General features: G+C 39.2%; 1 protein-coding gene across 1 annotated transcript; it reads left to right on the top strand.

The window, feature by feature from the left end:
• The first annotated feature begins 17,020 nt into the window (after positions 1-17,020).
• On the top strand, positions 17,021-27,111 carry LOC149817511 (uncharacterized). The gene is made up of 2 exons (XM_089984185.1): positions 17,021-19,014; positions 26,234-27,111. The coding sequence occupies exons 1-2, from the start codon at positions 17,572-17,574 to the stop codon at positions 26,609-26,611; spliced, it is 1,821 nt and encodes a 606-aa protein (XP_089840311.1). The 5' UTR covers positions 17,021-17,571; the 3' UTR covers positions 26,612-27,111.
• Positions 27,112-27,645: the final 534 nt, after the last annotated feature.

Genomic DNA, 27,645 nt, shown 5'->3' on the forward strand with positions numbered 1-27,645 from the left:
ATTTTGGTGGCATAGGGACATGCCATTTTGGTGGTGTGTCACACCAGTGGACATGCGGACATGTACAGATAATATTTTAATATTTCTAATGGTTTTAAATATTATATCGATAAAAACTGGTTTTAGATATTAAACTATCACAAAAACAATTTTTTATTAATAAAAAAATGTATCCTCGTGTCTTAAATAAAAATTGAACTTGCACATCACGCCTGGTGTCAACGTGTCTTTGTGACATAGATTGAAACATACGATGGGATTGACTGTGTTGCCCACGCTACAAGTACATATATACTATACGTTTATCCAATTCAATACTTAACAATCTTAGGGCCTCGAATCGTTGATAAAGAGAGTGCATCACTTTGAATGCCAACCATTCACCATCATCCACATGCTGTTGTGGCAGGTATACGTGAGCATGGTGAAATATCAATGGCATTTTGAAAATATCATGATAAAATGCGACTCTCGTCGCCATTTCAAATGGTTAAAATATCATGATATTATCATTTTTATCAAAATATCACGATTTTAAATACCATTGTATCTGATATTTAACTGGAAAAGAGACAATATTGTCTATGTTTTTTTTATTTCTTTTAGAATGTAAAATGTATTGCTTATTTTTTTCAATTTATCTACTTTTGATGATATTATCCCCATAAAGCACGAGAAAAATGAATGTTTCAATTTATTTATGAAAATTTGGTGGTCGTTATTTTGCGGTTTAAAACTAATTTTATCACTATACGTTTTTTGAAAAATAGACCTATAATTTCTAGCCACGTTGGGAGGGGAGAGGGTGCCTTAAAAAAGGCACAACTAGGGCAACCGGCCAGGCAGCCCCATGGACCAATCCGACCCGGCGAGACATGGGCCAGGTTTAGGTCAAGGTTTTAGGCATAGGCCCATTAGCTAGAGGCTCATTATTTACGTGGGCAGGCCCATGGGCTATCAGGCTGGCTAGACGGGCTTGAGCTATTTATTAATTTTTAATAATATAAAATTTTAAAAATTAATTAATTAAATAGTATCTTGGTAACTATTATTATTTACCTAATTAGTTACACTACTTTTATGAAAACTAGAAAGATAATTAATTGAGTACACGAGAACTTGTTAATTATTTACCTAATTAGTTTGGGTTTGGGGTGAGCCAGGTTATGAGTTGTCCTTCAAACCCGAGCCCATTAAGAACTGGGCCGGCCTGTAACCTTTTTGCTTTCACCAGTAGTTGCTAATTGAAAAATGACAAAAAATGTCGAGGAGAACCAAATTTTCAGAAATATCAAACATCCTTCACTGCTTTTGGTTAGGGATGTCAATGGGTCAGGCACATCCAATGGTTGATTCCTAGCAAATTCACCATGCCAAGCACATCCACATTATTGGATTTGCACAAAAAAATGTTAGAAATGCCCATATTTTTAGCTCTCATATTCTATTGACTATATAATATATATAAAGTGGTAGCTACCTGCCACTTTTTTAGGTTACCACCAGCCTACCGTAGGTAATGAGCAATTTTTAGGTTGTTTTTTATAAATCTTGCTCTGTTGATATATTTGGCATGATCGATTTGTTAGGAAATGACACTTGAATCATGTTTTGTTATAAAAAATCTAATTTTTAATCCTTTAGTCCTTGAGTGCTTATGAAACTTTAGACCCTTGATTTTCAAAGCTTACAAGAACCTACTTATATGTAGGAATTGGACAATCCAAGAGTCTATTATTATAAAATCAATCATGTAGATCACATATGTAAGGTCAGATTCAAGGAAAAATGAAAGGCTGCTACCATATATATATATATATATATATATATATATAGAGAGAGAGAGAGAGAGAGAGAGAGAGAGAGTAATGGGTAAGTGCGAAATGAGTTTTTCAGGACTTTTTTTATTTATTTTTAAATTCTGACCATACAGATGTGATCGATTTTATAGGGATCAGCTTTTGAAATGTTGGATTCTGACACATGGATGAGTTTTTATAAGGTTCAAAACATCAACCGTCCAAAATCTTTATTAATTTTTGAGGCTTCAAATATCATTTTTTTTCATCAAAAACATATGACCCAGGTGTGATTTCTCTTAAATCCATCATGGCCAAGTAGTCGAAACTGCGAAAAAACACTGAAAGAGCATAAAAACCCATTTAGCAGGTATCATTTGGCATATTTAATTTAGCACCTACCCATTACTCTCTTTATAAACTAGGGTGGGCACAAATGCACAATGAAAAAATCTAAAGTAGGGTGGGCACAAATGCACAATAAAAAAATAAATAAAAACCCTAAATTCTATTGATTCATAGATGTGCTAATTGAAAAAAATATATATAATCCCTAAGACTCTAACCAAAATCTAGTATGCATTCACTAATCATGTTTAATGTTGATTAAAAAAAGACAAAAATGCCCAATTAAATATTTATGACATTTAAGAAACCAAATAAAAAACTTAAATTCTAACAAAAATTAAAGTTTTGGGGGTTTGATAAGTAATAACTAAAATCAAGCATTCATTAATGGAATCATACTTAATGATATTAAAAAAACAACACAAAAACTCAAAATTTGTAATTAAACATTTGTATCATTTGAAAAATGCAAACCAATATAGTAATCTCTAAAAATTTTATGGATTTATGTTAATTAAAAAATATCCTAATATTCTAACTAAAATCAAGCATTCACTACATTCCCAATGCTAATTAAAAATATACAAAAAAGCTTAAAACTCTAATTAAATATTTATACTATTTAAAAAAACTAAATAAAAAATAAAAGCCTTAACAAGCATCATACATTATGCCAAAAAGAGTAAATAAAACCCCTAAAATTAAAATATTCATGCTATTATCAGATAATCTCTAATAAAAAGAATACAAAAAAATTAAACCCCTAATTAAACATTTATGTCATTTAGAAAAGTCCAAATCAATACCTTAATTCTTAAAAAATTTATAAATTTATGCTAACTAAAAAAACCTTAATTGTCTAACCAAAATCAAACATTCATTACTTATCCCGTGCTAATTTAAAAAATACATAAAAACCTTAATCCTAAAAAGGGGCATGAAAAAAAAATCCAACCAGAAAAACTGTCGAACAACATATGGCCGGACGTAGAGCACTAGCCTGAGCAGCAGAGAGAGTACCTAAGAAGCAACATTTTCCCAAACAATTTTGTCTACACCCTTCTTCATAATTGGAGACCATAGTCAGAACCCTCTTCATATTTAGAATCCTTGTTCCTATATGAAGACTTCTTCCTTTCTTCTCTTTGGGTTGTTTCCTTTGTTGATTCTTACAAGTAGCTATGCATAACAAAGCAAACTATCTAACTCTCTTGAATTCCTGTGAAAAGAGGGAAGGACAAACGAGAGGATTGACTTAAGTGGGTGCCACTGCTGCCTCTGGCAAAAGAGAGAGAGTATTCTCCTTTGAGTTGGGATTTGGTGAGTCATGTGCATGCCCCTTTGGGTCGGGACCGTTGGGCACGAGTGGTGCCCACCCTGACCTGGGGCATTGTTCGCATAACCTGAACCCTTTTGGGATGTTTTTTTAGGTCAGGGTGGGCACGTGCCCACCCTCCCCACAAGTATATATATATATATATATATATATATATATATATATATATATATATATATATATATATATATATATATATATATCCAGTGTGGCGCGATGATCCTTCCTTACTATCGCAAGCCTTTTTGGTCGCTCGCTTACCGCTGCAGAAGCTTTAAGTATAGAGAGTGTAAGAGAGGGAGAGAAATTGCAATCACTTGAAGGTGAACAAAGAAAGCTCAACGCATTTGCATTTATTCACTATTTTGCCCGCAGTCTCATTACACTTCAGATCTACGGGCTAACCCTTAAGGGTATGTTTGATGCGTTGTTCTCAGCGTGATTCAGACGAAAATTATGCTACGAACGATGATTTTCAACAAACATTGGATGTGGCGAACGACGTTCCGTGTGTCCACTACGTTCTTATAAGTATGTTATTTTCGTTCCACCCTCCCTCCTATTACAAAAATAACAGGAACAAAAGGAACAAAAATTTCTCTATGGGCGCGCCGAACCATCTCACACGCCCGACACTCTCTCTTAAAGCTCCTCTCACTGTCAAAATCCACTCTCTTAACCTCCATTCCCCCTTTCTGACCCTGTTCACCTCTGACGACCATCGCTCAACCTCGTTCCCTCTCTGGCGACCATTCTCTCGCAAACCCACTCTCTCAACCCCCTTTTCCCCTTTTCGACCCCATTCCCCTCTGGCTACCATCATCTCACTCTCCTCCCTCAACTTCGCTATCTCCTCCCTCATCTGCACCATGAGCGCCTTTCTGGCCATCTGGAGCTCAATCGCCCGCTTCGACTGCGGCTTCGATGGGAAGAGCGAGATGAGGAACACGAGAATGTCTTGCAGAAAACCCATAAACAACTTCTGGGTGTCGGGTGCCTCCACCGACGGTGTGTATGCGTTCACGCAGAGCGACCCAATTCCCATCTGATCCCATGACTCCCAGAACCTCAGATCCCTCTCCTCCGCTGGAAGCACCACCCTCAAAACCCTAGAATCATCTAGGACGACAAGCACAACCCTCGGTCAGTGCCGGGGGGAGAAGTTGGGGAGCTTCACAACGTGCTTGAGCTTCCCCTACGATTTCAGGTCCAGAATTTCCGTGTAAGGAATCCAGTTGTGGATGGCCAGAAGGTCCCGAGACCACGACTTCACCTCCTCCGACAACATCGACAGCAACTCTGATCTCTTTGCCTATTTCTTCTCAGAGACCTTTGCAAGGGCATCACCTCCGGCTAATGGGAATGAAACCACCATCAACGTCGTTGACAGTTGCAGAAGACAGTGTCATTTTCTCCTTCAATCACTATCGTCTGATTCCACCAAGCAATACCTGGTCCTTGGGTTTCTGGATCGAATGTGGAGCGAAGGATGCGATAGACGAAGCTCGATGATCCCAAGATTTGGGTTTTCGATTAGACGTTTCGAAAATGAAGAATTGAGAGCGCAGGCATCCATGATAAATTGAAGCAACAAGACTCAAGAAATTCAAAGGAAATTACAGATTCTGTCATCAAACAATGGATATTTAAAACATAGCATCTGAGTACGATCCAAACAAACGTTGGATTTAGAACGGTTGTTACAGAACAAACATAACCAATGTTTTGTTCCATTCTTTTTGTTGATTTTGTCCAAACCTGAACAAGCAATCAAACATGCTCTAAGGGTATTGATCAACTTGAACCAAAGTACAGGGGTGACCCGGAGAAAGTTATAAGTGACTCAACACTTACATCATGACTCAACCAAAGCAAAACAGACTCTAGACACAACTATACAAAGTAGGTCACAAGAAAACATGCTCCTTCCTTCAAATCATGTGCCGCCCTCAGTGCCATCTGTTTCATGGTAAGCCCTGACTTCATCTAGACAGCGACTCTTCATCCAGATTGTTGGCTCATACGTTGGTTCTGTTGTCTCCTCCCACTGTACAAAATACTTTTTTGCTTTGCTCAAGTAGTTGATCTTGTAACGAAGGATCTTGTTGAGACACTTCTCAGCCTGTTGTGTTGCCGGGGCCCTCTGCAGGATAAGAGCGCGTTGTGGCACGCTATATTTTGGATCCCTCTCGTCTGCGTAGAATAATTTTAGGTTGAACATGTGAAACACTGGGTGTACCTTGAACTCCGAGGGCAGGTCCTGCTTGTACGCCAACTTGCCCACTCTCTTGGTGTTGGTGAATGGTCCCTCATACTTCCTTATTAGTCCACGATACCGTCCACAAAAGATGTCTATGCGATCAAGATAAAGCTTCACCAACACTTGGTCCCCAACACAAAATTCAGCACACCGACTATGCTTGTTCGCCCAATTTTTCATCCTCTTAGTCGCCTTCTGCAGAAATGCCTTTACCAGCTCGGTCTGCTGCAAAGGATTGCCTTCCCTTCTCCTGTGCGACTAGAGTATGCGGAGTCAGCTGTTGCTGCCCCGTAGCTATCTCGAATGGGTTGTGGCCTGAATACTCACTCTTTTGAAGCTTGTAGCAGAATTGGGCTACGTTCAGAAGCTTCACCCAGTCTTTCTGATTGGCACTAACAAAGTGCATGAGGTACTGCTCCAACAGTTCGTTGATGCACTCTGTTTGCCCATCCGTCTATGGGTGAAAACTTGTTGAAAATAATAGATCAGAGTCAAATAGCCAAAACACTTCATGCCAAAATTTACCCGTAAAGCGAGCATTGTGATAGCTCACAATGCTTCTTGATACACCCCACTACTTCACCATATGTTTGACGAACAACTCTACAGTCTTCTCTGCAGGGTACTTCTTCGAAGCTGGGATGAAGGTGGCATATTTAGAGAAACGATCCACCACCACCAGGATGGAGCTGAAGTCATTTACCTTTGGCAGACTAACAATGAAGTACATGAAAATGCATTTTCAAGGACGTTCTGGAATAGGCAGAGGCTCAAGGATGTCGGCAGTCTTCTGGTTGGTCCCCTTATCTTGTTGGCATATGAGGCACGTTCGCGCATACCCTCCACATCGTCTTTCATCTGTGGCCAATAGTAGTTGCGCTCAAGGAGTGTTAAGGTTCGCTCTTGTCCTGGATGACCAGCCCATAGTACATCATGGCACTCCTTGAGCAGTTCACATCGAAGGTTTTCCCACCGCGGTACGAAGACATGTCTCCCTTTTGTCATGAGGAGGCCATCCCGTAGCCAAAATTGTTGAGTCTTTCCCGCTTGCGCAAGAGAGACAATATGTTGCATCGTTGTGTCCTGCTACATACCTTCGCGGATGTGATCCAGCAATGTGCCCTCTAAGTGAACTTTGGAAGGCTTCACCCGTAAAACTGCCAGTTTTGCCCTGCGACTCAAGGCGTCAGCAACAACATTGGTCTTCTCCACCTTATACTTTAAAGCAAAATCGAACTCAACCAAAAACATTTGCCATCGAGCTTGTTTTGGTGTCAGCTTCTTCTGTGTCTGAAAATAGCTCATGATGACGTTGTTCATCTTGACGACGAACTATGCACCCATAAGATAGTGTCGCCAAGTCCTGAGGCAGTGCGTGATGACCATCATCTCATGCTCATGCACAACATAGCACCCCTCTGCATCCTTCAGTTTCTGACTCTCGTAAGCAATCGGATGTCCCTCTAGCATTATAACTTCATCGATGGCAAAGTTTGAAGCATCTCTGTGAACTTAAAAGGGTCTTGTGTGGTCCAGCAACCGTAGCAAGGGTTCCCTCACCAAGGCTTTTGTCAAGCTATCGAAGGCATCTTGGTAGGCTTCTGTTCAGAGTCATACCCGATTTTTCATTAGCAAATCTGTGAGGGGCGCAGCAATGAGTGACTAGCTGTAACGCTTCAAATAATTAACTAAAAAATTTTGGAATAAATTTTTTTTATATAAACAACAACGAAAAAGCTTTATTAAATCCTCAGTCAATTTATTTGGGCGAGTTACAAGCAATAACCGTAAACTCTTACATTGAATTATTACAAGTCATCAATTACAAACTTAATGAGTTTATTACAAGTCAGAGTTCCTCAGGACATCCACAGAAGATATGGTGACATGGCATTGTCCACAACGCCGACCGCAATTGCTCGCCTTTATCTATTTCCTGAAAATATTATTTAAGAAGGGGTCAGACTACCCTGTCTAAGTAAGAAGCATAATATTCATATGAATGTGCTCAGTGTCATGTGTACAAGTATATGTGCTACACCTGTATATAAGCGGTAACAAACTTTTGAACCAATGTGGATGTATAATTCACCTAATTAAAGCATTTCATGTAAAGTTTGCATAAAGTATAGACATTAATGTACAACACATCATATTTTATGACTCACATTCAGGCTATCACATTTTTCATGTAAAGGAAAACCATTCTGAGTTAAGCACCACATGAATCATAACATACTCTAACAATTGCAACATCAAGCATTATGCATCTACTTAAAGATTTTTTAGAAATGCACTAATTTTATGTTTTCTCTTATTAATTACCCTGTGGGTACGCACAGACATTCAGCATCGTAGCGGACCGAGACCATACAGGGGTCTATTATTTAATAACCCGTATGACTAGCTGTACGGATATCCAAAGTGAACGGTTCACGACCGAGAGAGTACTCCCCAATGGCTAGAACTAGAATTAGGATGCACCCTATAACTTCTGCAGAAGACTTGGATATACCACCTAGGACGCATTGGTAGTCCTGGCCCCCTAACTCCGAGGACTGGAGACCGGGTGAGACGCCTCGCTCTCACAAAACTAGAATGTCCCACGGAGTTTGTATCATCTACCATCTCCAAGACAGACCTTGGGTCCAGTAACATACACCATCTTTCAGGTGTACCCAGAGCCCTAGGAAACCAGTAACATATACTGTTTTCAGGTATACCCAGTATCACAGAAAACCAGTAACATATATCATCTTTCAGGTATACCCGGAATCCCTTATTTATTTTATATATGCATATTCTTCATTTTTGTTTGTTTGGGTTCAGTAACATACACATCTTTTAGGTGTACCCAGAGCCCTGGGAAACCAGTAATATATATCATCTTTCAGGTATATCCAGAATCCAAAGAGAAACTGGTAACATATACCGTCTTTCAGGTATACCCAGAATCTAGAATTTTTATTTATGTGATTATGTATTAATTTAGCTTTTGTTTTTTGTGCCAGGGCATACGTATCATACCCCACTGGTTATGCTACCATAGGGCATAGCCCAACTTTAACATTTCATAAGTGCTTGTATGGTGACATCAGCATTCTGTGAAGCTGTAAGCTCAGTTTTAAACTTTCATGTGTTGATGGCAGATCAAATGTCTTTTATTTAGCTAGTTTTTGCAAACAAGCACATACAAACCTACACTAGACATAGAGATAATTATTTATATGTAATCATCATGCAATTCATGCGTATCATAAGTGCTCATAGAGCACTACAAGAGTGTTGTAAGCAAAATTTTAATATCGTACCACCATGCCACTGTAGTTTTTCATTAATAGAGCAATTATAATAAGCGTATGCATTTACCAACAAGCCACATACAAAACCATAGGCAATATGACTACATCATTGCTATCTCGTTCACTCCTCAATACCTACACTCTCTCTAAGTAGAAAGTATACTCATTATGCTATTTTAGACATGTGTGTTGTAGTGAGGTGTGTCATTACCAATGTCTATCTACCTTAGTGAGTTTTAAGACCTAAGGTGAGTATGTGCATGGTCACGAATTTCCAATAAAATACTTATATCATTTGAAGGGAAAGTATCATAAAAAATTCTGTTCTTTTTTTTTGTGTGTTTATAATCAACAAACTCATAAATGAGAGAAACATTCATTTTAGGGAATGAATAAAGCAATATGCAACTTTTGCAAAAGTGTGTGTGTGCACAGTGATAGCAACAACCATTTGAATTCCCATATTAATTTAGGTAGTCGAATAAAATGAGGATATGTATAAAATTGAGGTCTTTCAAATTCAAGCACTTATTATCTAAAGATTGCACAAAAACCTTCATCGCTCAAAGTGAGTTATTATATGTATTTTTATACTCTTGAGACCATAGTCGGGATGCAACGAGTCATCAACATGTAGCAGTCCCGCTATAGCTAATACTAGGCATAGGAAGGTCTCTTAACCACCCAAATATGAACATATACATACATTTTTGAAGCAAACTCGGGTCAAGATTAGGCATTACCAAGTCTGACGCAAGTATAAGCTAATTTGGTTTGGTTTCATAATTCTGTTCGAATGAAACTAAATTAAACCAATTTAGGAATTGACTAGCTTAAAACCTGAAATTTTCACTTAATTTGGTCAAGCAGTGTTTCGTCAGATTTGGGTTCGGGTTTGAATGCGCAACTCAATAAACAACCTGAATTCGATTATCAATCGGTTATAAAGTTTCCTACTAAATCGAAGTAATATATATATATATATATATATATTTGAAAGTCAAGCTGGTACCGCAACAAACCCCATAGAGAGAACACGTGGTGTTGTTCTGGTTTGCAGCACCCAAGCCAACATAACACCCTACACCCAAGAGAAAGAACAAGTAACAAGTAAAAAAAAAGATTCAAACCTATCAGAGACAAAAGAACATAACCTGTACTCCTTACACAGGAAGTCCGTATTAGCAGTAAAACACAGAACCCCTTTCAAAAACTATGAAATGGTTAATCTTTTTATTATTATAATTATTATTATTCGAGATACAGAAATTAGTGTATTATGCAGCTATTCAATGCTTTATGTATTCACTTATTATACAGAAAATGTGCAACTGACTATAAAGATAACGATTTTGGTACTGAATAATCAGAACACAAAAAAAAACATACCCAATATCAAACTACGCACGCTGCTAAGCTTTAAATCTTTTTCCTTCCAGGTATATATTGAAATTTCATAGCACAACACCCCGTTCACTCCTCAATACCTACACTCTCTCTAAGTAGAAAGTATACTCATTATGCTATTTTAGACATATGTGTTGTAGTGAGGTGTGTCATTACCAATGTCTATCTACCTTAGTGAGTTTTAAGACCTAAGGTGAGTATGTGCATGGTCACGAATTTCTAATAAAATACTTATATCATTTGAAGGGAAAGTATCATGAAAAAATCTCTTCTTTTTTTGTGTGTTTATAATCAACAAACTCATAAATGAGAGAAACATTCATTTCAGGGAACGAATAAGGCAATATGCAACTTTTTGTGAAAGTGTGTGTGTATACACAGTGATAGCAACAACCATTTGAATTCCCATATTAATTTAGGTAGTCGAATAAAATGAGGATATGTATAAAATTGAGGTCTTTCGAATTTAAGCATTTATTATCTAAAGATTGCACAAAAACCTTTATCGCTCAAAGTGAGTTATTATATGAATTTTTATACTCTTGAGACCATAGTCAGGATGCAACGAGTCATCAACATGTAGCAGTCCCGCTATAGCTAATACTAGGCATAGGAAGGTCTCTTAACCACCCAAATATGAACATATACATATATTTTTGAAGCAAACTCGAGTCAGGTTTAGGCATTACCAAGTCTGACTTAAGCAGGTATAAGCTAATTTGGTTTGGTTTCATAATTTTGTTCGGATGAAACTAAATTAAACCAATTTAGGAATTGACTAGCTTAAAACCTGAAATTTTCACTTAATTTGGTCAAGCAGTGTTTCATTGGATTTGGGTTCGGGTTTGAATGTGCAACTCAATAAACAACCTGAATTCGATTATCAATCGGTTATAAAGTTTCCTACTAAACCGTATATATATATATATATATATATATATAAAGTCAAGCTGGTACCACAACAAACCCCATAGAGAGAACACGTGGTGTTGTTCTGGTTTGCAGCACCCAAGCCAACATAACACCCTACACCCTAGAGAAAGAACAAGTAACAAGTAAAAAAAAAGATTCAAACCTATCAGAGACACAAGAACATAACCTGTACGCCTAACACAGGAAGTCTGCATTAGCAATAAAACATAGAACCCCTTTCAAAAACTATGAAATGGTTAATCTTATTATTATTATTATTATTATTATTATTATTATTCGAGATATAGAAATTAGTGTATTATGCAGCTATTTAATGCTTTATGTATTCACTTATTATACAGAAAATGTGCAACTGACTATAAAGGTAACTATTTTGGTACTGAATGATCAGAACACAAAAAAAAATATACCCAATATCAAGCTACGCAGGCTGCTAAGCTTTAAATCCTTTTCCTTCCAAGTATATATTGAAATTTCATAGCACAATAGCCCGGAACATGGGAACAAAACGCTGATAGAATCCTACTACTCATAATATGATACACCAGAGAGCTGAATATAGCTTTCCCAAACTCTATTTTTGCAAAAAAAAAATCATTTCTTTGTGTGTAGCACACACACACAGAACCAAAATTTTGCATTTGTGCACAAATTAAACCCAAATAGATGAGTTGTGCAGCATTATCTTGCATACTTGAAACAAGCACACTACAAAAACACAGTAAATCCTATGTCAACCATAGCTTAGAATGTTGGTACACGCAGACAACTAGTCCAGCACATACATGTGCTTCATAACACAATACACAAACACACGAAGATTATGCCCTTACATTATCTTGAAGATGCAAAAAATCTGACTTTGAGAGGGCTCGTCTTTTCACTGGTTCACACTCCTCCTTGCGTTGTTCGACCTGGCATCCATCAGCAATTGAGATGAAGGAAAAAGGCTGGTGACAGAAAACAGGGATGGCGGAAATGTGAAAGAGAAAGGATGGTGATGGCCCAAAGGCTGGAAGAAGAAAACGTTAGAGAGGAAGGGGAAGGAGTCCAATTTTTTTTTTTTAAAACCCCCCATTCTTCCGTTTTTTTTTTCTTTGTAACCGACCTTCTTAATTGAGGTCTTGTAACCCCCCACCACCAACTTCGAAATTTGGGAGGTTCTTTATTTCTTTTGTTTTAAAACCTCCCCTTTCCTATTTTGAAAATCGTGGGAAGGGAGCCTTCCCATGTTGGATGGTTGGGTTTCCAATCAAGACCATTTGTTCCACCTTCCTTTTCTAAAAAAATGAGTTTCCTCTTAAATGAGGAGTTATGAACCATTTTGAATTTTAGCCAAAAGAAAAAAAAAATTGTCAAAATGGCTTGATGCACAAGGGGATTTGAACTGGGGTTCTCTTCCCTAAGAAGTAACTAGCCCCACCAGTGCGCCGTGATTCATTTGGTTGCAAGTTCTTGCAACATAATTTCATTTAATCATTTCATGGCGGTTGAGCATTTATTGATGAAAACGTTTTTCTTTAGCACAAATTTTTGGCGCCCAAGAGATTTGAACCAGAGTTCTCCTCCCTTAGAGGCAACCAACCAAACCATTAGGCCAATTCCTTCTTGGTTGAACTCCTTTGCAACTTAAATATTTTTACTTCCTTTATATACGATTTTGGTTCTTGACAAATCTCAAATACGAGTTAGATCTAAAATTATATTTTAGATCTTCTGAACTTTTTAACTATGTTTTTGGATCTTGATTGAGATTCGACCCTATTTGCATCCATTAAGATCGAATTGGATTCTAATTGGGTTTCGGATACATCCAGGATTTGAATCCATTCATCGTATCTGAATCCAAATATTGGATCCATTTAATTCTGTTTGGATTCAAGATCCATTTGGATCAAATCCATATCACATTACCGTACTTATTTTGCAGAATTTTAATATTTATTTATTTTGATAATTATCGAAATTTTATGGGTTTTACACTAGTCTTCAATGAACCGTAGGTAATAGTTTGCCAAGCCAAGGAATGATCGCAACTCTGACACTTTGGTTGGCGGATTCTATTTCTGGATGACTCTTATCTTCTGCTCATCCATGTGCAGCAACCCACACCCCACGATGTAGCCAAGGAAGCTGATTTCTTTCTGGTCGAAGAGACACTTCTCTTGCTTAACACAAAAGTCATTATCCTTCAGCACCTGAAACATTGTTCTCATGTGCCCGACATGTTCCTCCATGTTGCTGCTATAGATCACGATGTCATCAAGATAAACTACCACAAACTTGTCTAAATAAGGGTAGAAGATCTTATTTATCAATATTGTGAATGTGGCCGGAGCATTTGTCAACTCGAATGGCATGATCAGAAATTCATAGGCACCATAGTGAGTGACACAAGTTATTTTTGGCTCATCACCATCTGCAATCCTCGCTTGCCAGTAACCCGATCATAAATTCAGCTTTGAAAAGATATGGGTGTTGCCTAGTTGATCGAACAAGTCTGCTATCAAAAGCAACAGATACTTGTTCTTCATTGTGACCTTATTTAATGCATGGTAAGCTACACATAGCCATTTGAAGTTGTCATGTTTTATCTGAAAGAGTACAAGGGCATCAAATGATACTTTCAAATGACGAACGATGTTTGCTTCTAACATCTCATCCAGCTGCTTGTGCAACTCCTTCAATTCAATCGATCCTATGCGATAAGGGACAATAGCATGGGGCTTTTCTCTCGAGATCAACTCAATCCTGTGGTCGACCTCATGTCTCGGTGGCAGACGCTTAGACAATTCCAGGGACATCACTTCTCGAAACTCTGCCAACAATGGGGGAAGGGTCGACAACACTGTTGCTTCCACCTTTCCTTTTTCGGTGCGCACAACAACTAGGAATGTCTGCTCTCCCTGCTTGACACCCTTCTTCAATTACATGGCAAATAGCATTGAAGATTTGCCTTCAAGTGTAAGACATTGCACCGTGTGTGAAGAGTTTTGTCTCATGATCATCAATGAGTTAAACTTTGACAGCAACATCACATTCTGGCTGCGAAGAAACTCCATGCCCAAAATCATTCAAAAATCATCCAGGGGCACCATTGAGAAATTGGCTTTGTCGACCCAACTCCCAATTTGGATAGCCGTATCCCTTGCTTCACCAATGATGGGTTTGGTCTCAAAGTTCACTCTCTTGATGGTCCTCTGCTTTGGTCTGGGCTTCAAGCTCAACTGCTCTGCCTCTTTCTACGAGATGAAGTTATGCGTGGCTCCGAAGTCTATCATTGTCGTAATAGACTTTCCATTCGCAATGACTTCTAAATACATGAGTTTTTTGCTAACCAGTATGCTTTTAACTGCGCAGCTTCTGACTGCATTAACTGATTGCATAGCTTCCATCCTTGGTTGCATGACCTCAGTGTCGCTACTATGTGCTTGTACTGCATTGGCATATTTGTTGTCCTTCACAAGGCGCTTAGGACATTGCCTTGCGATATGCCTATCGCCACAGAACCAACAAGTTATAACCCGTCCTTTGTTGTCATTATTGTACTTATTGTAAGTCTACTTCTTGTTGAAATGGTGTTGGGTCGACGCCTCACCCTTGTTGTCGTGTCGATCCTCTTTCTTGCCTCCATGGTCTGGCTTCTTATCGGCCTTGGTCGATGGAGTGAAGGTCTTGCCCTGAGTATCCACTAGGCGCTCGATTGTCACATATGCATCTTTCAAAGTCTCAGGATTGCTACTTTTCACTTTGGATTGTGCCCACGACTATAGTCCCACAATAAGTCAGTTGAGTCTGTCTTCATTTGGCATATTAGGTATATCCAACATGAGCTTCTAGAACGTCCTGATGTAATCCATCAAGGCTCTAGTGTGCTTCAATTTCGATACCATCCAATATGCTTGGCATTATACATTCTGCGATATAAAGTAGTTTTGTAGCTCAGTTTTAAAGGCCTCAATAGTATCAATTATACAATGCCCTCTTTCTATGTCGCTATATTTTTGTCTCCACCAGGCTATAGCATCTCCGTCAAGCAGAGCTACTGCAGCCTTCATCCTGAGGTCATCGGCCAGTATATTCTGAATATCTAGATAGTCTTACATCTGGAACAGAAAATTCTCTATGACCTTGTTGTCTCTGAAACCATTGAACTTTGTTGGTCTCAGCACATTTATCTTTGATGGCCTATCATCATTTTTGCCATTTAGAGTCATTGTCCATTGCTGAGTGTGGTTTTTAAACTAAAGCTCCCTTACTTCAGTTTGTAAGGTGATGATTATCGTAGTCAACGACGTAACCTGTCCCATCAGCAAGTTCACATGCTCTCGCAGGCTTGTTACCTCATTGTTCATTACTCTGAATGACTCAACTGCGTGTGAAATAGCTTTCTCATGAGAAGTTACATCAGCCATCAATTTATTGACAGTTTCGGCTATTTGCTCATGGCTCCGAAGTGAACCCATCTCTTCAGCTTTGGCCATTGCTTTACCTTTGGTGCTACGCAAGTTGTATTGAGGCGTCATGATGTCTTGCTCACAAATCGTGGTTTGTCGGTGCATCTCTCGACACTGACTTCAGAGTCCCTTCTTCAGCTCGAGAATGAGCTCTGATACCACTTGTCATGAGTCTATTTCTTCAACAGGCCAGTGTGATACGACGGTCTTTCCTTACCATCGCAAGTTTTTTTGATCGCTCGCTTGCCGCTGCCAAAGCTTTAAGTATAGGGAGTGCAAGAGAGCGAAAGAGAAGAAAAGAAGAGAAATTGCAATCACTTGAAGGTAATCACAACAAGGGTGACCAAAGAAAGCTCAACGCATTTGTATTCCTTCACTATTTTGCCCGCAGGCTCATTACAGATCAGATATATAGGCAAACCCTTTAAGGTATTGATCAACCTGAACCAAAGTGCAAGGGTGGTTGGAAAAAAGTTACAAGTGACTCAATACTTACATCATGATTCAACCAAAGCAAAACATACTTTAGACACAACTCTACAAAATAAGTCACAAGAGAACCGACACAATCCATAGTGGAATGATGTTGAGTGTCCATCCGCACAAGTGATAGACACTTTGTTTTTCCTAAAAAAAAATGTGTAAACAATGTCAAAATTGCATAAAAAAGCCTTTAGTGGCCACGGACCGCCACTAAACCATCCTTCTAAAATGTCAACATGCGCTAGCCGCCAGAACTGCCGCTAAAACCCAAAAATGCATTTTTGGAGTCATTTCATCGTGATGGCCGTCCATAACACACGATGATGGACAGCCACCGTCGTTGCTTCGTAGCTGAGTACGAATTTCAAAGCGAGGCCTATCAACCAACAACAAAAAAACCACAGCAGTTTCAACCAAAAAAAGCAAGAACAATTTGCCGATATGCACCAAATCCAACTCTCTGTCTACACACTTACACAGCCACAACACCATGCTTCATGCAACTTCCCAAAGAAGAAACAAGCAGAGAAAGAGATTAAATACGTGACCAAAGGGAACGCTGGCGCAGCTGAGAGATGACAAGAAAGGAAGCAAATTAAATAGAAACAAGCAAAGAAACAAAGAGGTTAAGTATGTTACCAAAGGAGGGGACACCAAAACACATTTGAGAAACCAAAGGAAAGAAGAAAGAAAGAGAATCCCGCCCACACCACAGTGTAGGGCAATTCCCTTCGTAACAAGCAAAGCACATCTCTTTCACAGCTCACTTCACACACCACCAACGACAAGAGGAATCCCATCTCCGTAATCCCCTCACCAAAATCCTGGGCAATTCCCACCACCCCCAAGAGAGAGAGAGAGAGAGAGAGAGAGAGAGAGACCAAAACAACAAAAAGGAAGAGAGAGAAGTAGCAGCAGCAAAAAGGGGACGACCCAAATTCGTTACTCCCTTCTCCTCCGTACCCTCCATTCCCCCCTCCCCATCATTTCCTTTTTTTAGAGACAGAGAGAGAGAGAGATGTCTGCTTTTTTAATGGCGAAATAGTGCTTCAGATCGTCTCTCCCCCACTTGGGGGGATCCAAACACGCCGTCTCCGATCTGAAAGGGTCCTTCAATCAGAGAATCTGGCGTTCTCTTGCCTTAAATCCATTGTCAAGATTTGGTCTTTTGACTTCTGATTCCTTTTTCACTCTTCAATTCGTAGAAAGGACTCGAGAAGGAGGAGTGGTCGTTTGGTGGTCTGAGATGGACGAGCTGTCGCGGTACGGGCACAGCCCCGCGCACATGGCGGTGCTCCGGCGGGACCACGCGGCGCTGCGGCGCATCGTGGCAGCGCTGCCGCGGTTGCCTGAGGCCGGGCTGGTGACGACGGAGGAGGAGTCGGCGGCGGCGGAGCTCCGGGCGGACGCGGTCTCGGCGGTGGTGGACGTCCGCGAGGGGATCCCCGGCCGGGAGACGCCGCTGCACGTCTCCGTCCGGCTGGGCGACGCCGTGGCCACCGACATCCTGATGGCGGCCGGCGCCGACTGGAGCCTGCAGAACGAGCGGGGTTGGAGTCCGCTGCAGGAGGCCGTCTGCTCGCGGCAGGACGCCGTCGCGGCGGCGATCGCTCGCCACTACCAACCGCTCGCCTGGGCCAAGTGGTGCCGGCGGCTCCCCCGACTCGTCGCCGCCGCCGGCCGGATGCGCGACTTCTACATGGAGATCTCCTTCCACTTCGAGAGCTCTGTCATCCCCTTCATCAGCCGGATCGCCCCGTCCGACACCTACCGGATCTGGAAGCGCGGCGCCAACCTCCGGGCGGACATGACCCTCGCCGGCTTCGACGGCTTCCGAATCCAGCGGTCGGACCAGAGCTTCATCTTCTTTGGCGAGGGCGATGCCTCCGGCCGGATCCCCGCCGGTGCGCTCATCGTGCTGGCGCACCGCGAGAAGGAGGTCGCCAACGCGCTGGAGGGCGCAGGGGCGCGGCCGAGCGAGGCAGAGGTGGCGCGGGAGGTGGCGCTCATGGCGCAGACCAACATGTACCGGCCGGGGATCGACGTGACGAAAGCGGAGCTCGTGCCGCACCTCAACTGGCGGAGGCAGGACCGGACGGAGACGGTCGGGGCGTGGAAGGCGAGGGTCTACGAGATGCACCACGTCACGGTGAGCGTAAAGTCGAGGAAGGTCCCTGGGGCGATGACGGACGACGAGCTCTTTGCAGCGGCCGAGGAGGAGGATGCCGGTGCCGGCGGCAGGGCGGAGGATCTGCTCACCACGGAGGAGAGGATGCAGCTCGACTCTGCATTGAAGGCGGGTGGGAATTCGGATGAAGAGGAATGGGATGGCGACGGCGGTGCAGCCGCAGGGAGGGAGAGAAAGGGGTGGTTTGGGGGGAACGGCAAGAAATTGGCGGAGGACGGGGATCGGGCGGCGACCGGGAAGAAAGTGGGGAGCACGCCCAAAACGGCAACAATGACGAAGAAGAAGAAGAGTGGTGCTGCTGCTGCTGGTTTGGGTGATGGGAAGAATGAGAGCGAGTACAGAAAGGGGTTGAGGCCGGTGCTTTGGTTGACAGAAGATTTCCCGTTGAAGACGGAGGAGTTGTTACCGTTGCTCGATATCTTGGCTAACAAAGTGAAAGCCGTGAGGAGGTTGAGGGAGCTCTTTACCACCAAATTGCCGCCGGGAACGTTCCCCGTTAAGGTATCCTTCCCTTTTGCCTCTTGTTCTATTTTTTAATCCCTTTTTTTGTTTTCACTTCTTCCATGATCAAATTTGTGGCGTTTGGGTTATTTTCTTGGATTTTTGTTTGGTGAACTGATGATAATGATAATGGGAATCCTGTTGTTACATTGGAACACCATAATTTTGTTATTGAATCACTGTTCATTGGCTTGAAAATACAAATTTAGGAAGTGGGTTCCCAAATGTTTGTAGGTTTGCTTAAATGGCATTGGGAGACCATAATTTTGTTGCCGAACCATTGTGCGCTGGCATGGAAATAGAAATTTGGGAAGTTGGTTCCCAAAACTTTATTGGTTTGCTTAATTTTGGACGAACACTGTTAGATCTAGTGGATGGATTTGGTGTTGAATCCTCTAAATATTGAGGATATGAGATATTGTTGTTGAATTTCTTTCCCCTTTCCCGCCTTCCGTGTATAATGGGGTTAGAAGCTATCTGTTTTGTGTATGCCATGTACTGTACAGATTTTCAAGATATGGGATTTGGTCTTAGCAGAAGTGTTTTTTATTTCTCTTATTATGCATTAAAGTCATCCAAAGTAAGGAACCATCTTTTCTCTTTCCAGTATGATCATTTCAATCATATAGCATAAAGTCTTTGAGAAAGCGCATGAAGAGATGGAACTTCTTAGTTATGATGGGCATGTGTTCCAGTTAAACTATGCTTTCAAAGCCTTACCAGGTTGATTTTGTTTAATGATGTTTTATTGGGCCTTCAAGTTGACACCTTCTTGGTGCTAAATCAAAAAGTATATTGGTCTGATCTTGGAATGATTTTTCTGCCTCTGCTGATGCTGAAGTTGTAGAAATTGTTCAACCGTGTCACCTCTTTCCTGACACGAATTCCTGGGTTGGAAGCTTTAACTGTATTTTGAGTCAGCAGAATCTGGATGGAGAGCGTGAGAAAAATATCGAGAAATGTGTCAAGGTCAACTAAGCCTTGAGACTTGTGTTAAGCATGTTAATTAGAAGAAAGACAAGTAAATTTTTTGTGAGAAGAATCTCATAAGAAGTCACTCAAGTGTGATAGGAAACTGATGCTTTCTTGAATGAGTTTATTGTTAAAATGTAACATGTAATACATATATAATATATATATTAATAAAATAATATATAAATATATTTTTTATTTCTTCTATTTTTTCCTTTTCTTTTATTCTTTCTTTTTATTTTCTAGTTCATTTTGAACTAGTTGGTCAAGATCTAGTTAAATCTTGAACATTTTTATAGTCGTTGGACCTAGTCCAACGGCTACAAATAGAGTCATTGGACTAGGTTCGACGACTCTTAGGATGAGCTCTTCCCACCTCACTCTCCTCTTGTATATATATGGGTGACCACCTCCTTTGTATCTCCATGCTTTTTAAGCATTTCTTGTGAAGAAATAAATATTTATTATTTTAGTGTGTTCTTTCATTTTTACCCTTTTATGGGTTGTGCTTGAGGTGACTCCAATAGATACTCTTTTGAAGGTTTCTCGTGATTTTGTGGAAGACCACCATTTCATTTCATGGTATCAAAGCCTTGTAGAACTTTCGATCTTAAAGATTCTCGTTTCGTTTTCCGTGCTCCCCCCTGCAAAGAGTGTTTATCATCTTGTTCGTGACTCAAGGGATCATTTTAGAGAAGGAATGGACTTTGTTGGAAGCTTGGTTACGAAAGTGTGTGATTGTGCTCATTCATCTCTTCTCTTATCTTTCTCTTTCTCTTCTTTTTCTTCTCTCATCTATTCTTTCTTTTTTACACCCTTGTAAAAGATAGATGACAATGATAAGATCACCATCATACCCATGAAATTAAATGACACCAACTATGTAATGTGGGCTTTAATCATGAAGCAGTACATTTGAGGAAAAGGGTATGGGGTATAGTTGATGGTTCTGATTTGGAACCAAAACTAATTCTCATAAAAGTTGAGAATGACAAAGAAGTACCTCTCATGGAAGGAGAGAAGAACAAGGCATTGGTAACCTATGAGAAAAAGTGGAAAGAATGAAGAATAGGGCACGCCAAAATTATGTCATGGCTAATTAATAGCGTTGACATCAAAAAATGCTCTAGTCTTGTTAAATTTGAGCATGTCGATAAAGCTCGGGAATATCTTAAAAATATATATTCCCTCAAAGATATTGCACATATGTGCAATTTACAAGACAAAGTAACTATTAAAGAATATTATGATTAGTTATCCGAAGTTTGGGAGTAATTGGCTTTTCTTGAGCCAAAATGGTATTGTTTCGAAGATATTGAGCTTCGTCAAAAGCAACTCGATATAGAACATTTTTATCAATTTATAAACGGTTTAAGACCGAAATTTAAGTCGACCAAATCAGCTCTTCTATATCGTAGAAAAGTTTTCTCTATCATTGAAACGATAGAGGAACTAACTATGGAGGAAAACGAACTTAGGAAGAATACTTCAAAAACTGAAGATGACTGTTCTAGCTGTGTCTAGACTGAGTAACTATGTGCACACTTATAGGCCTCCTCACTTTGGTAGACAAGGTGGTGATTTTGACAAAAGAAAAGTCATTTGTCATCATTATCATGAATTGGGGCACTATAGGCCTCAATGTCCTAAGCTCAAGAGAAGATATGAAAAGAAGGTTGCTTCGGTCGGATCAAGATGCACCAGTTTCTATGGCTCAATTGATGAAAATTCTTCAACCTCTTCTTAAGGGAGCATCCACCTTAACTGAAGCCTCAACTAGAGTAGTTGTTTTATCATTCTCCGATCCCAATAACTTTCCTTGGCTCTTTGATTCTAGTGTTTATTTTCATATGACCCCAAATGTCAATAGCTTATCCAAATGTCTTAAAAGTAACTCAAGTGTGTCAAAAGTTTTCACAACTGATGGGACCTCTCTTGAAATAGAAGGAATAGAAAGTTTTGAAAAACTTCTTAAAACAAAAAAAAAAATTTATCCCAGAAGTTAGATATATCCGTAAACTGAATTTAAATATCTTTTCTAATTATGGGTGTAATATCTTCTTCTCTTCTCATGGTTGTTCGGTACAGGATCGTCAGTCAGGGAAGCTGATTGGGGAAGGCCATAGAGAATGATGACTCTATTACATAGATTTTTTGGAATTGCCTAAGAATGTTTTCTGTTATAATGTTTAGAAACTAGAGTTGGACTTATGGTACAAAAGATTTGGTCATCCTCGTATATCTAAAATCCAACATTTTTCAAGTTTAGGAAAATTTTGTAATTCTGAAAGTTTTACTTGTAAAGACTGTATCTTTGGCAAAATAAAAAAATTATCATTTCATGATAGAACTTTTGTTTCCTCTAGACCACTTGAATTAATACATTCGGATGTTTGGAGTCTTGCACCAGTTATTTCAAAAGGCGGATATGCATATTATGTTATTTTTGTCGATGACTATTCTAGGCATAGTTGAATTTACTTCCTTAAGTACAAATATGAGGTTTTTTCACATTTTCCAACATTTCATAAAATGGTTAAAAATAAATTTCAAAATGATATTTTCATTTTTCGCACTGATTGAAGCGGGGGAAATTATGTCCAAAAAATTCAAAGACTCTCAACTTACGTGGCATTACACATCAAAGGTCTTGTCTACATGCATCATAACAAAATGGCCTAGCCGAACGTAAATATCGACACATCATGGAAACTACTAGGACTTTACTAATAGCAAATCAAGTTCAAAAAGAGTTTTGGACGGAAGTTGCCCTAACTGCAACCTATCTTATTAATCGAATGTCATCTTCTTCTTTGAAAAATATAACTCCAATTAAAAAACTGAACTTATATCTTGATTATTCTAGATTAAGAGTCTTTGGATATTAGTGTTTTGTTTTCACTAATAAGAATGATAAACTCTCTCCCCGTGCGATTTTTTGTGCCTTCTTAGAATATGTCAATAATAAAAAAGGTTATAGGTGTTTTGATTTTCAAAATGAAAAATTATATGTATCAAGAAATATATTTTTCCTAGAGAAAGAATGTTTCTTTGAATTCGAAAAACCCCAAGGAAGTCACTGAATATTCCCTTTTAATAGATTTGACTTCAAAATCCTATGAATGAGATCTTGAATGTGACTTTGACAATGATCAAAGTCCTATTGTTGTTGAACACAAAGATGATACTGAAGAGCAAACAAATAGGGACGTTAGTCTACAATATTCAAGACGTAGAGGGTCAAATCTTCCATGTGCATTAGAAAAATATTTCGAAGTACCAACCAGAAGGTCATCTAGAATTTCTAGACCTCCTAAAAAATTTGTCATACAAATCATTTTTACTCGCATACAGGGCAATTATTGCATTAATACAATCATACGTAGAACCGTCATCCTATTTTCAAGCCAAAAACCATATAGAATGGGTAAAAGCCATGAAAACAGAATTGGACACATTAGAAAAGGCTAACACTTGGACCATTCAAGATATTCCTATAGGTAAAAAAACCTATAGGTTGTCGATGGGTCTACAAATTCAAAACCAAGAGTGATGGAACTCTTGAAAGGTATAAAGCCCGATTAGTGGCCAAAGGGTATGCCCAAGAGTATGGTATCGATTATGAAAAAACTTTTGCCCCAGTTGCTCGTATGACCACTATAAGAAGATTAATAGTTGTGGCCTCCATTAGAAAATGGTTCATATTTCAAATGGATGTCAAAAATGCTTTTCTCAATGGAAATCTAGTTGAGGAAGTGTACGTGGAATCCCCATTTGGTATTAGTATCCCTAAGGATTAAGCTCTTCGTTTAGAAAAAGTTTTTTATGGTCTTAAATAGGCATCAAAAGCCTGGTATGATATATTTAGTCATGTTATGATTGATATTGGTTTTCAATCTTGTTTGACTGACACTGCTTTGTTTATTAAGAATTCTGATGCAGGGATTATTCTTCTTCTTCTTTATGTGGATGACATGATCATTACTGAAGGCGACAAACAGAGAGTTGAAAACATTAAAAGCTTCTTAAAACTCATTTTGAAATGACTGATTTAGGTTTATTGAGATATTTCTTAGGAATTGAAGTTACTTATTCCTCTCGAGGGTATTTGATATCTCAATCTAAATTTGTTTTTGATATTGTTTTCAGGTTTAGCCTTACAGATGATAAGAAAGTGGACACTCCAGAAGTTGTCAACGTTAAACTGCGAATTGATGATGGAGAACCTCTCGATGATCCCACTCCTTACAGACAGCTTATCAGAGCACTTTCCTATCTTTCTATTACTAGACTAGACATAGCACACGTTGTACACACAGCTAGTCAGTTTCAGCATGCTCCTACCTTTGTTCATATGGAATCCGTTTTACGTATTATTAGATATATAAAGTCTTTTCTTTCACGAGGTCTTTTTTTGTCTGCTTCATCTTGGTTAGATTTAATTGCCTATACTGATGATGACTGGAGAGGTCATCCCAATAATCGACACTCAATCACTGGGTTTTGTGTTTTCTTAGGTGAATCCTTAATTTTGTGGCAGTGCAAAAAGCAGTAGAAGGTTTCTCTCTCGTCCACTAAAGCTGAATACTGAGCCATGGCAACCACGACCATGAAAATAGTTTGGCTCAGACGTCTGCTTGTTGATATAGGAGTTGAAGCAATACAAGCTTCACAAATGTGTTGTGACAACAAGAGTGCGATCTATATTACAAGCAACAGAACATTTCATGAACGCACCAAACATATTGAGTTGGACTGTCAATATGTCAGAGAGAAATATCTACATGAGACCATTGATCTATCATATGTTACATTAGAGTATCAATTAGCAGACTTCTTCACCAAACCTCTCGTTGCACTCAGATTTCACTTTCTCTTAAACAAACTTTCACTCATTGTACCGTAAGTTTGAGGGAGAGTGTTAAAATATAACATGTAATACATATATAATATATTTTGTATTTCTTTTATTTTTTCCTTCTTTTCTTTTATTCTTTCTTTTTATTTTAGTGTGTTCTAGTTCATTTAGCAGACTTCTTTTATTTTCTAGTTCATTTTGAACTAGTTGGTCTCGTTGGACCTAGTCCAATGGCTACAAATAGAGTCGTTGGACTAGGACCAAAGACTCTTAGGAAGAGCTCTTCCCACCTCACTCTTCTCTTGTATATATATGGGTGACCACCTCCTTTGTATCACAATGCTTTTTAAGTATCTCTTGTGAAGAAATAAACATTTATTATTTTAGTGTGTTCTTTCATTTTTACCTTTTTATGGATTGTGCTTGAGGTGTCTGCAATCGACACTCTTTTGAAGGTTTCTCGTGCTTTTGTGGAAGACCACCATTTCATTTCATTTATGTCCTATCCATATGGAAGGATGTAGAAGACAAATCAGACCAAATTGATCAAGGTTGAATTATCTTGGATGAGTTTGCCCAAATTAAGCCAAAAACTAATCCCATCCAGGTCACTTTGCTGGCTTACCTGGTTTCAAGTGTTGGACTTACAATTAGAGTATTGTAATGTTTACCAATTCCGATCTAATCAGATAAAAAATTAGAAGCTGGAAGGCAGGATATCTGCCTACAGAAAACCTCTGCCTGTGCAGATCTGCTTAGTTTTATATTTCAGTTTCAAACGAACCTTTTTCTTTGTTTCTGTTCTGTATTTTTAGTCAGTGAAATGGACTGGCCTAAAAGTTTGTCTTTAACTTTCTTCCTGCGTTTGAGACCTTTTGCTATTATTCTTCTCCTTGATAAAGTTGTTTCTCTCTCATCCAGTGTGCCTTCAACATAGAGTTGATCTGTGACTTCTTTTCTCTTGTTTGATTGCCTTTTGGCAGAGGGTGTTGGGCACCTAGTACAGTAAGATTTTCATATGCCATTCTCTTTGTTCCTCTCACTTTGTATTTTGTTTACTTTTTGCACCGTGCAATTCGTTCCTATTATTTATGAATTACGATAATTAACTTGTTATCCAATGCTGGTGGCAAGGAAATTGGGTTGTATAGTGTTGGAGATTATTGGAATCCCTTCCGGGTGTATAAAAGACCCAAGGGCCCTGTTAGTGTTGGCTGACTCTTGCTACCTGACTAAAGATATGGATGACTCAAAAAAAAAACTCCTTACTGTTGTAATATGAACTTGTTTTTATATCTTTGAACTGTTACTCTGAAACAGTTTACACAACTGCCACCTTGGGGTTGCTAAATTTTCTAAAGTTTTTTTCTTCTTTTTGATGTATTTCAGGTTGCTATTCCAATTGTACCCACCATTAGAGTTCTTGTCACCTTTACAAAGTTTGAGGAGCTTCAGCCAGTGGAGGAGTTCTCTACTCCTCTCTCCAGCCCTGCTCATTTTCAGGATTCCAAGACAAAGGATTCTGAATCTTCATCTTCATGGATCTCATGGATGAGAGGAAGTCGAGGGCAACCAAACAGCAGTTTGGCATCCACGGAGAGCCAATGGAGAGATGATGTAGATCCGTTTCTCATACCCACGGACTACACTTGGGTAGATGCTAAGGAGAAAAAGCGACGAATGAAAGCGAAGGCCAAGAACAAGAAGGGGAAGAAGCAGGCATCCAGGAATTCCGAGATGCTGCAAGCTAGTGACCTTGAAGATTAAACCCCTGCCTCATGTGCCACAACCATTAGACAGTTTATTTGGCTTTAATTATCAAGAAAGAATTCTGACCAGGAATTATCAAAAAATTGCTCCCCATGTGATATGGTAGAAGATCTGGATCAGTCTTCTGGTGGAGCTTAACTTAGGAGGTGATTCTGCCCCACCATTGCATGGATGCGAACTGATTAGTCATTTTTTTTTGCTGTTCTGCTTTCAAATCCCTCCTATGGATTGATGCCAAAATGCCATATGCCACAGTGGAACTTCTGTCTGATGGCCGTGGTCAATAGCACCCTCCATCTCACGAGATGGACCAACCGTTACACTTCGACTTTACATCATTTTGATATATGAAAGAGTGTAAACCGTTCATCTCAGTCATGATGTATTGCTGGCCATCCATCTGTGATTGTTGCATTTGTTATTTCTAGTGTACGACTACTGTTTGAAACGCCTTCTTCAGTATGTGAAATTTGCAATTCAAATTTGATCTTTCTTCCTGGTTGTTTCAGCTTGGTCATTTCGAAGACTCGTCTTGACAAGAGAATATCATGTAACCTTCTTTTTCTCTCATAAATCGATTTGAAAATTGGATGGACTAAAAGCTGGAAATTACTCTTTTCGTTTTCACATTGGGTACTTTGGGTGAGTAAAAATTATCGCAAAAAGCTGTAACAAAAACATGGGTACGATCCGATATGCGAGTTCTGCAAGTTTCTTTGAAAAGGATGTCATGAATACATGGATTTTTTTCAAATTTTTAATCAATAAAAACTTTTTTTTTGTTTTTATATATAAGGACTCATTTTTTATCATAATAATATTAAAAAGTATTTAAAACTGTTAATAAATATTTAAATAATGTTTGGAAGTGTTAGGATCATGTCAGCGTGTCCAACGCATTACAGGCACTCTAATGCCGTGTCACTGTGACACGTGAAAAGGATTTCTCATTAATGAAGGTTCTTGGAAAAGCATTGTAATTTTTCAAGAAAATATATTACTACATTTATGAAATTCATACCTTTAGATAC

Source organism: Nuphar pumila, chromosome 13 (assembly GCF_984573655.1).
Source record: "Nuphar pumila chromosome 13, dmNupPumi1.hap1.1, whole genome shotgun sequence".
In the NCBI taxonomy this organism is placed as follows: Eukaryota; Viridiplantae; Streptophyta; class Magnoliopsida; order Nymphaeales; family Nymphaeaceae; genus Nuphar; species Nuphar pumila.

What these genes read in the sequence shown, in the direction of transcription:
- LOC149817511 (XM_089984185.1), top strand. Translation starts at nt 17,572, where the DNA reads ATGGACGAGCTGTCGCGGTACGGGCACAGCCCCGCGCACATGGCGGTG. An exon ending in CGGGAACGTTCCCCGTTAAG is followed by an intron (nt 19,015 to 26,233) that starts GTATCCTTCCCT and finishes GATGTATTTCAG; the next exon opens with GTTGCTATTCCAATTGTACC.